Source organism: Lolium perenne, chromosome 4, assembly GCF_019359855.2.
Source record: "Lolium perenne isolate Kyuss_39 chromosome 4, Kyuss_2.0, whole genome shotgun sequence".
NCBI classification, from domain to species: domain Eukaryota; kingdom Viridiplantae; phylum Streptophyta; class Magnoliopsida; order Poales; family Poaceae; genus Lolium; species Lolium perenne.
This window is the reverse complement of record NC_067247.2, coordinates 352460496-352472133: the sequence shown is the minus strand read 5'-3', so window position 1 is coordinate 352472133 and position 11638 is coordinate 352460496. Positions and strand designations below refer to the sequence as shown.

Here is an 11638-nt window from a genome sequence, read left to right as displayed (position 1 = left end):
CATCATCACCGTCGTCTCCACCGCTGCACATCGTCATCGCTGTAACAATTTGGGTTTGATCTTGATTGTTTGATAGGGGAAACTCTCCCGGTGTTGATTTCTACTTGTTATTGATGCTATTGAGTGAAACTGTTGAACCAAGGTTTATGTTCAGATTGTTATTCACCATCATATCACCTCTGATCATGTTCCATATGATGTCTCGTGAGTAGTTCGTTTAGTTCTTGAGGACATGGGTGAAGTCTAAATGTTAGTAGTGAAGTATGGTTGAGTAATATTCAATGTTATGATATTTAAGTTGTGGTGTTATTCTTCTAGTGGTGTCATGTGAATGTCGACTACATGACACTTCACCTTTATGGGCCTAGGGGAATGCATCTTGTACTCGTTTGCCAATTGCGGGGTTGCCGGAGTGACAGAAACCTAAACCCCCGTTGGTATATCGATGCAGGAGGGATAGCAGGATCTCATAGTTTAAGGCTGTGGTTAGATTTATCTTAATTACTTTCTTGTAGTTGCGGATGCTTGCAAGGGGTATAATCACAAGTATGTATTAGTCCTAGGAAGGGCGGTACATTAGCATAGGTTCACCCACACAACACTTATCAAACCAATGAAGATTAATTAGCCGTATGTAGCGAAAGCACTAGACTAAAATCCCGTGTGTCCTCAAGAACGTTTGGTCATTATAAGTAAACAAACCGGCTTGTCCTTTGTGCTAAAAAGGATTGGGCCACTCGCTGCAATTGTTACTCTTGCACTTTACTTACTCGTACTTTATTCAACTGCTACATCAAAACCCTCTGAATACTTGTCTGTGAGCATTTACAGTGAATCCTTCATCGAAACTGCTTGTCAACACCTTCTGCTCCTCGTTGGGATCGACATTCTTACTTATCGAAAATACTACGATACACCCCCTATACTTGTGGGTCATCATGGCTTAGGCGAACAGATCCAACCAGGCCATGGCAAGGACTACCTGCGATAAATGGCGGAGAGGTTCATGAGGTGTTCCAGAGTCTTGCTCAGCTTCACGTCGGTGACGAGAGGACCATTTTGTTCTGGAGGGACAAATGGATTAATGGGAGGAAGGTGGAAGACATAGCACCTGAGATTGCAGCTTTAGTACCCAATAGGAGGAGGAGCACACGGAAGGTTGCCGACGCCCTTCTGAACAATAGCTGGATATCTGATATGACGGGAGATCCGTCCGTCGAGGGATGGGTACAGTCCATCAAGCTTTGGGAGGAAATTGACCTAGTGGAGACATATGCCAATGTACCAGATATGATTTCTTGGAAATGATCGGATGCGAATGTCTATTTAGCCAAGAGCACCTATAACATGCTCCGTCAGGGGATTATCCCATGGAGTATGGCAAAGCCAATATGGAGGTCCTTGGCACCGCTTAAATGCAAATCTTTTGGTTGGCTGGCCCTTCGGAGGAGACTTTGGATATCCGATAGGTGATCGAGGCATAGGTTGCAACAACATCCGGACCCTGTGCCACGTGTCTTCAGGACGAGGACAACGTCGATCATATCATGGCTCAATCCCCATATGCGAAAATGGTGTGGTATGAATGTCTGAATAGGATGTGTATCCCTCTCCAAGAGCCGCATGAAAACACCGACCTCGAGAGGTGGTGGGAGGAGGCAAGGAAGAGGCTTTGAAAGGAGGACATGAGATGGTTTGACACTTTTGTGTTGCTCATTGCTTGGACTCTTTGGAAGCAGTGTAACGCGAGAGTTTTTGGCAATATGCAAAGTGTTTGAGGAGATTGTGAACAAAGTGTTTGAGGAGTTTAGCCTTTGGCGGCTGGTGAGAGCTAGGGAGAGGAGTGAGATGCCGCGAGAGTAGGCTTAGGTTTTCTAGTGGGGTGTGTGTTTGACCGTGGGCAGATGTTCGCATCCCCTTACTGTTTCTTGTACATGTTTGTTGCTTCTCTTCTATAAAGATATGACACGCATTTTACGTGCTCGCGAAAAAAAGTCCAGCAAACACTAGGTTTGAATGGTCAGTACGTTACTACTGTACGTTTTATTGAACAAATTAGTCATGCCATGTTATGACTCTGCCCTGGATTTTTTTTTTTCGAAAAAATCGTACTGGTGTTTTTGTAAATAAAGTTGTGAAAATGTGTTATTTTTGGCATTTTTCAGCGGAGCGGCACACACAACACAATACAACACACTCACCACACGAATCCTAAAGCAACATCATCTAGCTGGTCACGTTAAACCCTTGTCACCCCCCAACCGCCGCTTGCTGCCTCCCCCTCCGCCGCCACCGTCCCTCTCCCTCCTCGCCATGTCACCTGCTGCCGTCCCATGCGGCGATGAACGCATCCGCAGCTTCGAGGACTTCGCTCGGGTGCATCAGTTCCTGCTCTCTGCGGCGGGCATCCCGCTGCCGCTGCACCGACGGCTGTACCGCAAGCTCGCCGACGAGGTGTTCGACGGCGGGGAGAGATTTTCCGTCGAGCCCTGCGAGGGAGGGAGGCAGCGCCGCCTCATTCTCGCCTCTGAGACCACGCTAGGGAGTGAGTCGGACGTCTTCCTCGTCGACCACGCGTGGTCCTTCCGCCTCGCCGATGCGCTCAAGCAGGTGAGCGTTGTCTTTGATTCCTGCTACGAATTACTCGCGTTAGCTTATCCAGAAGCAACTGCTTGGTTCTCGTGTAGCTGTTGACGCTATTTAGTACAGTATAACAATTTGCTTCACCTGGACCTTGTGAACTCTGCTCAATTTTTTGATTCTTGATGGTTTTATAATGTAAATTGGTTACTCCATTAGTGAAGTGAGTGGCGGCTAGAATTGCCTCCGGTTTTAAACTGTTCTAATTTGTTCTGTTATTCTCCTCTGTTCAGAGCATTTCGTTTTCAATTCATGGTTAGAAATTTGTACTGTTTTTCTTTCAGTCAACTACTAGCAATGCTTGTTGACCTGACAACTAAGGAATAAGTATCAAGTTACAGAAATTTGACCTGTCATGAGTGATCTCAATCTCATGTTTGTATGTTGGTGATTTGTAGTTACGTGAAGTGCCGGGATTGGCCGAGAGAATGGCAGCGCTAATGTGCGTGGACCTGGACAGGGGAACCGAGGTTGAAGAGTCAGATGAGCAGGACACTGAAAAGACTGGGAGCCTGGAGCATGTCTTGCAGGTGTTGGAGAAAGAAAAGACTAGAATCCAGGAGAGGGGAAGTGATTTTGCAGCATGGCTGGAGCTCGAGGAGCTCGGAATTGATGATGATATGCTAGTAGCACTGAATCTATCTGCAAATTTTCCGGTCTGACTCTTCTCCACATATACATGTTTGTAGTTGCCATTGCCTGTATTGTACAGTAATAGTATATCTGGTCGATCTCGTGTAAGTACTTTCATATTTGACTATTCCATGCTTCGGTATTTCATGAGAAGAAGATAACATACTTCCTATTTAAATGCTAAAGCTCATTTCAGAAGAACTTATATCTATAAACTGTAGAGCTTATGAAATGCTCCAATGTGGTTTGTACCCCAATAATTCATTTTTAGAATAGTTTGTCTTAGTTTTCATAAGAACTGTTTCTGAATGATTTATGCTTGGTATCTGATGTTTATTCATTTCTTTCTCACTAGAATCTGGTAGCCCTCAACCTATGGGGAAACAAGCTGCAGGATCCAGAAAAAGTATTGCAAGAAATCGGGAAGTGTGGAAGGTTAAAGGCACTTTGGTTGAATGAGAACCCTATCCTTAACCAAGGGTCAGAATTGTTCTTTGACATGTTTTTTTGGTTACCTATTTTGTCAACTCTTTTCTCCATATTTTCCATGTTCTCAATTGGTTATAGGTTCAACTACAAAACAATTTTATGATCCTGATGTATAGAAGTTATTAAGTAACTACTTATTAGGCTTCAATCAATACTAGTGGTTGTTGATCTATCGCACTGCTACAATTGATAAACCTAGAAGATTCTACTCGTGTGTTCATCAAATGGCCGGTCTTGGATGTTATATTAAATAAGGATGGAATAGAGCTAAGAAGTGGCTTATTGAAAACTGGAAGTATACCTGCCCAGAGCCTGCCAGATATAGGCTCATTCATTTTCTGAGTTCTTGCAACCGAATTCTGTATTTTGATGTTATTGTACGGATGAGTTGGAATTGTGGGCTTCTGATAATTTGGGGCATACCAGTACATTTATCTGAAAAGATATATGTCCTATTGTTTCATAGTATTTGGTCATTCTGCCTGTATGTGATAAAAAACAACATGATAGAGATGTGCAACTCCTGAGCTTTAAGCCTTTAGCAATATCGCAAGTGCACAACACTCTGGCTAATTGGCATACTTTAGACCTTATTTGTGATATCTATTTCAGGTACTGTTGTTGTAAAATCCGGGTGTTATCATTCTAATATTGTTTTGATGTTGACAGTGCTGACAAAGGTGTTTTTGATGCTCTTCCTGAATTGGAAATTTACAATTCACATTTTACAAGTAAAGCTGAAGAGTGGGCTTTAGGGTTCTGTGGAGATATAGTTGGAGCAGAAAATCCCTGTTTGTCTGTGGAAAGCATATCATTGGAGAATGTTGTGGCACTTGACCTCTCTGATAGGTCCATCGACAAACTACCGGAGGTAAGGTACCTATAACACTATTTCATTAAAGAGTACCTGTATCATTGTGCTCAAGTCTTAGCTATCTCCTTTTCAGAATTGTACAATCAGAAAAAGGTGAACCACTTCGCTGATAACTTTGCTTGCTACATTTTGTATTTCCCAGGTGTTCTCCTCTAGTAAACTGTCATCTCTTTCAAACTTGAACATCCGCGGCAATCCTTTGGATCAAGTTTCTGGTGATGATCTCTTGAAGTTATTTAGTGGGTTCACATATTTACAAGAGTTGGAGGTATTATTGCCAAACTTCATGCTGTCTTGCAAATATGTTGCTATCTTTAGTTTGTCTTATTTCTAGACTAGGACGCGTGTAATCTAGATATGCATGTAAAAGTGATTATCTTTTCACAGGTAGACATTCCTGGCCCTCTTGGAAACCATGCGATTTCCATTCTTGAATCTCTTCCCAATCTGACCTTGCTAAATGGTGTCAGTGCATCAAATATAGTAGAGACTGGTAAACATGTAGTGGACTCTGCACTAAAACCACGTGTTCCAGAATGGTCACCTGAAGAATCCCTTGCTGAAAGAGTTATTGGTGCAATGTGGCTGTATCTTATGACATACCGGCTTGCTGATGCAGAAAAGTTGGATGAAACACCTATTTGGTATGACATTTCTGCAACCTCTTTTCATCCCTTCTGAAAGAGACAAAGAGTTGGTGCAATTTAGTTACTGTGAAGTTAAATACTGCAATTTTTTTTGTAAAAAGAATCATGTTGGCATTATGAACTTGACTAACACCTAGTGTTATGTAGTATAATTGTATAAATCTATCCAGTTAGACCATTTGAGAAATATGTTTGTTTTCACTTCTGGACAATTAGAAACATTGTGTTGGACACGAAATACATTTGATTGTTGTACACTTTGATATTGTTTCGTGGCTGGTTCTTAATGCAGGTATGTCATGGATGAGTTGGCCTCAGCCATGCGCCATAGTGACGGTGCTAACTTCAGAATAGCTCCTTTCTTGTTCATGCCAGAAGGAAAACTAGCTTCTGCTATAAGGTATTGACGTTTGAATTGTAGTAATATGCTACCACTGTTTAGTTTGTTAATATCCAATATTTTCAGTTACACAATTCTGTGGCCTATTCGTGATGTTCATACTGGAGAGGAATGTACCCGAGATTTCTTGTTTGGTATTGGTGAAGACAAACAACGCTCAGCTAGGCTTACAGCTTGGTTTCACACACCAGAGAACTATTTTATTCAGGTACTTTTTTCATGTCAGTGCTAACATTTTGGGGACTTGAGATGTACACGGACCGATGAATAACCTTATGTCCTCTCTTGCTTTTTGGCTACTTTGTAGGAATTCAGAAAGTATCAGGAGCAGCTTGAATCAACTAGTATTTGTCCTTCTACAAAAGAGACACCCTCAACCAAAAGTGTGCGCCCAAGTGATGGCCGTGCACTTCGAGTATTAACTGATATATCCCAAGTAGAGGAGTTCTTAACACGTCCAGAGTTTGTTCTCAGTAAGCAAAGCTGTGTCCTGCTTTATGTATCTGTATCTTTTTTTAGGACTGAGGAGTGGCCTATTGGGCTTGCAATCTATTTCCTTTCCTTTCATCACTTGTGCCCTTTTTGTTGGATTGTTTGTTCATGTGGAAAGCTAATGACATAGCATGAAAATCTTCTCATGAGTTGTGACACCTTTTCTTTTTTACCGAAAGGAGTTAAATACATAAATGTTATTTTCCTTTTCTGACGCAGTATACACCTCATGATAGCACTCTGCCATCAATATAGTTTGCTACTGAAGGAAGTGCACCTAGCTCACTTGGTTAGGAGAGTCGATGTACAACGCAACCACTTGAGTTCAGGCTATTTATAATGTAGCCTGTAGGTGTCTCCCTTCCAGTTTTGTTTTGAAAAAAGTATTGTTTACTGCTCAAGTTGTAAATTATGGTTATGGCTTGGTGATATATCTTTTAGTTAACTACTGAGGAAAATTGAAGTTGAGCCAATATTTGGGATGATCTTCTAACAAGACATTATTTGTTTGCAACTTGGTTTTATGGTTCTTTTGATTTTGATATGCTTGTACAGTCATGGTGATCCATAGAGTTGACCTAGTTTGATCCTTTTATTTCTTGAAAAATATGCTTCAAATGCAATTGGCTTATGTTTCACATCTGTTTTGTTTTGGTGCAGCAACTGATCCGCAGGATGCAGACATAATCTGGCTAGGCGCGCAAGTTGATTCGGAATTAAAAAGTTCACTAGGCCTTACGGACCAACAATACACAAATCAATTTCCTTATGAAGCTTGCCTGGTTATGAAGCACCACCTAGCAGATACTATCCACAAGGTGCGAGATAAAAAAAATCTCTTAGGTGTATACCCTCCTTTTTGGAGAAACCTTTGGCATAGCTTTGATTAGCAATCTATATAAGTGCTTTAGACTTAGCATCTTTGATGCTAGTGGCATCTGAAACTAATATGAACTCCTACAGGCATGGGGCTCACCTGAGTGGCTTCAACCTACATATAACCTAGAGACCCATTTGTCTCAACTAATTGGAGATTATTGTGTGAGAAAACGAGATGGTATGGACAACTTGTGGATAATGAAACCTTGGAATATGGCAAGAACAATTGATACCACTGTGAGTGGTGATTTATCTGCTATTATCAGACTTATTGAGACAGGTCCCAAGATATGCCAAAAGTATATTGAGTATCCTGCGCTTTTCCAAGGAAGGAAGTTTGATCTTCGGTACATTGTTTTGGTCCGCAGTATATGCCCTTTGGATATATTTCTTACTGATGTTTTTTGGGTATGGCCTAAAATTTTAATGATATTTGATGAATCTCTGTGCCGATTAATTGATGATGATATCCAATGACTCTTGTTCATCCACCTTTTCCATTTTGTAGGTCAGGTTAGCAAACAATCAATACACTTTGGAGAAAACTAGCTTTTTTGAGTACGAGACCCATTTCACTGTGATGGTAAGATCAAATTTCACTGACAATTATACGTGTCATTTTTGATATCCCATCATGAATGTTAGCTGTGTAGAAGCTTGCTGATGTTGTATTCTCTCTCCTGTTATACTAAATCTTATTATACCAGCTGGCTGTATGCTCATATTGTGATCAGTCTTCAACTTTTCATTGTAATAAGTGTTTAAAATGTAACCTAGCCTCCTAATTGCTCTCCCCATACAGAATTATACTGGGAAGATGAACCATATGAATACTCCAGAGTTCGTCAAGGAGTTTGAGAAGGAGCACCAAGGTTTACATCTTGCATTCCCTCTCCTTTGTATAGTTTGATGTCTTAGGTTTCTGATTTATTGTTAATATTTTTAGTTAAGTGGCTGGAGATCCATGAAAACATCAGGAATATGATAAGGCGTGTCTTTGAGTCAGCCTCAGTTGTTCATCCTGAGATGCAGAACGAATTCTGCAGGGCCATTTATGGCGTTGATGTTATGCTTGATAACAAATTCAAGCCAAAGATTTTAGAGGTATGCCTCGACTACATATAAATCTAGCCTCCTCACCCCTACACCCCAACATTGTTAATAATATTCTGTAAAAAGCACTGTTAATGATTTTTTTTAAAAACTTGTGCATATCCATTAGTGTTACTGTGCATGATCAGAACACAGTGGTTGTTCCATTGGAGTTAGAAATACCATTTTATGGCCTGCTGAGTATGAAAACTATGTATCACTCTGTCGATCCAGATATTCTTGATGCAGCATTTTCTTGGCCCATTTGGCATGGTATCAGTATCATGGAAGCTGGTTAAGTGTAGTGAATGCCTGAACCAAAATAGGACAGTTACTCATTAGTCATGACAGAGTTATAATTTCTAGCTGGTGTCTTTTTCTTGCGAAACAATTTCTAGCTGTTGACATCCATGAATAACCGGAACTTCAGCACTGGAAGTACTCGCAGACGGGGATACACCTAACTTCATAATTTTGAACCTGATGCCTAGTAGCTGTTTTCATATGTTCCAACGGAACAACTCTCTCACCACTTGACCATGAAATGCAGGTGACATATTGCCCAGACTGCACGAGGGCATGCCAGTATGACACACGTGCTCTCGTTGGGAGCCAGGGCCCCATCAGAGGCAGTGATTTTTTCAACACGGTGTTTGGCTGCCTCTTTCTCGACGATCTGACGAATGTATCACCACTGTAACCATCTTGTCAAAATCTGCTGTAACACTACCATTCTTCTTGCACCATGATATGTACAAGGGGAAAGTTGTAATTGATAACCAAGGGCTGTTGTACATTTATGCATCAACGGCATCCATGGCAGTATATCCAACCATGAACTATTGTATTAGTATGATCGTGTGAATGAGGCTTCCGATGGAATTTTCTATATGTTCAGAAGGATTCCAGTATGGGTGTGTATGGATTTCAAAATTCTTAAAGCAAGTCTGAGCCAAATGAGCATTAACCAAGACAGTTGAGAAGTGACTTGAGAAGAATTTGCTTTGAGAAATTGAGGTATATCATGCATGAGGCAAAGGTAAGGTAGTCAGCTGGTCACACACGCAGTAACTTGGAAGCTACATTCCACAAAGCCAGAGCCTGATTTTTGAATATACCTTCTCGTGACACTAACTACACTACATACTACTGTTATATTGTTTAAAAAAAAAACTTATACACTATGTATATACAGACGAGGCATGTCTAATCACTGAAGGTACATGATCTTCCCACTGGTGTTTGAAAAAAGCCATAATTTATGTCATCTTCATCTTTTCCAAATCCGACCCAGACCTCCTCTTTGAGGACCTTGTCACCGATGTCTGCCGTCCGTTTCAACTACAAGATGCTGCACTAGCCAATTCAACCAAAAGTCTGCACAGATAGTGTATTTATATTTAATAGTCACCCTCACGTGTCCTTAGCGAGGGTTCAGTGCAGATTGCAGAAGGTTTTTTTTGTTTGAGCGGGGTCTGAATTTTTTTTGTTTTTAATACTACGTGAGCAAGGTCTTAAATTTGGAGCCTCTTGGTTCTGATACCATGAAAGATTTGCACTAGCCAATTAAATTAAAAATTCAAACTAATGGAAAGAGACTAGACCAACTCAACGGCCCGCCGTGCATCGACCTGGTGATGGCGCGGGACCACTTCGCCACCTCTGCGCTCTCCCGGCCCACAGACCTGGACACGGCCTTTCGTGCTCGGGGGATGGTGCACTTCATGCGCAACCTGGACACGGCCACGCCGGCCGTCGTGATGTCCGGGTTCAGCAGCCAGAGCCCCGGCGCGCAGCTCGTCCCGTTCTCGGCATTCCGGATGGAGCCGCTGCTACCGGAGGAGGTCGTCAAGGAGACGTTCAGGATCACAGGGCAGCATGTGCAGTGCAGAGGATCCAAAGGAACCTCGGTGGATCATTGTGAGGAAAAGAATATCGATTCTCTGTTTGCATCGATTTAGCATATGTTCGACCTTAACAATTCACGATCTAATGACTATATTACTCGTGTAAATAAAATAAGAGTAGATCACGAGAGTTAGGCTTCACTTAACCTTACCTCCGATTCTTTTAAAACTACTCATAGTGAGAATAACATTGGTACTACATATGTTTCAAAAAAAAAAAACATTGGCACTACATCACACACTTTAAGATGTTTTAGTGATATGACTTGGGAATAAATAAATAAATAAATTAAGGTGGTAACTAGCTATGTTACCATAACATCATATACCCTAAAATAAATAAGTGTACAAAATAATAATAATACAATGTTTAAACCATATATAAGTTGCTACCTATTATAGAGGTGGTAACATAAACTAGTAACATATGCATGCGAAAATGCGTCTCGGCTCCGGGGAGCATCTGCACCTGCGTCTTGGACGAACGGGGTCGCACCAGATGGAAGCCCATGTGCATACACAGTCGTGTATTGGCCTAAGTATTGAGAGTATTGGACAGTGCAAGTGGCCCACGACAGTTGATTCACCAGTGCTGGTACAGATGGTGGGCTGACCTCCTGGACTAACTCGACTCGTTTTGAACAGGTAGGCTCATGCGCACCAAGACTGCACAGCTGGATGTATGGCGTGGTTTCCTCCTGTTTTTTTTTTTTTTTTTTTTGCCTACACATGCACGGTGTTGGAAAAACAGGCTATCTAACGCGATAGATTTAGAAGGTTGCGGCCGGCACCTCATGCTTCGGTGACCGACCTGCATGCTTCGGTGCTGTAGTCCGGACTGTAGGTGTAGTCTGACCAGCCACTTGAGGACGCGGCCGTTGGAGACGCCGCTGTAAGGACCCTGGCCTTGGCCGTCAAACGCAACGCTCTCTGGCCCTCGAAAGTCGAACCGATCCGTCTGGCTGCGGTATCCGCTGGTTCTGTGTTGCATCGAAGCTGGCGACGGTGGCCGCCATGGCAGCGGGCATGAACAACATTGCGATAATGACTAGCGCGATCGTCGCCTTGACGAGACGGCTTATCGCACACTCCATCTTTGCTAACCCGTTTGCTCTTCAGCCTGTCTCGATCGCTTTTTGGTGGCTAAGCTAGTGTTTTCGCCGAGGGATCTTGCGATGGCTTGTTTGAGTCAGAAGCACTGCAGGCGTCATGGGGTGTGGCTGGATTGTTTTTTGGTTGCCTCCAATGTCTCGAGTCCTAAAGTATTCCTCTTGTATAATAATGAGGTATTATGCCGTGCATTCTCTTCTCTCAAAGAACTATGCAAGCTTTATAGAGTGCCACCTTTAATGTAGTCACACACTTTGTCATTTGGTTAGTTATTCATCACACATTTTGTAAGATAATGTAAGTAGGGGATGCAAACACATAAGAAGGCGATGATTTATGTTCAGTTCATATCAAATGGGTGTTGCTTGCCTTTCAGCACAAATGCATCAGCCGTAAAAAAGTCAGTATAAACATGATCGGCTAATCCGCCACTCACGAAACCAACCAAATCAAATCTTAATAAAAATATGGTGTC

The 11638-nt window shown here is 42.1% G+C and overlaps 1 protein-coding gene across 1 annotated transcript; it reads left to right on the top strand.

The window, feature by feature from the left end:
• The first annotated feature begins 2284 nt into the window (after positions 1 to 2284).
• On the top strand, positions 2285 to 9037 carry LOC127296976 (uncharacterized). Its single transcript, XM_051327225.2, has 15 exons — positions 2285 to 2610; positions 3039 to 3296; positions 3629 to 3753; positions 4432 to 4633; positions 4779 to 4904; positions 5024 to 5280; positions 5576 to 5683; positions 5750 to 5891; positions 5991 to 6156; positions 6836 to 6993; positions 7139 to 7462; positions 7563 to 7637; positions 7857 to 7926; positions 8001 to 8158; positions 8697 to 9037. The coding sequence occupies exons 1-15, from the start codon at positions 2314 to 2316 to the stop codon at positions 8844 to 8846; spliced, it is 2616 nt and encodes an 871-aa protein (XP_051183185.1). The 5' UTR covers positions 2285 to 2313; the 3' UTR covers positions 8847 to 9037.
• Positions 9038 to 11638: the final 2601 nt, after the last annotated feature.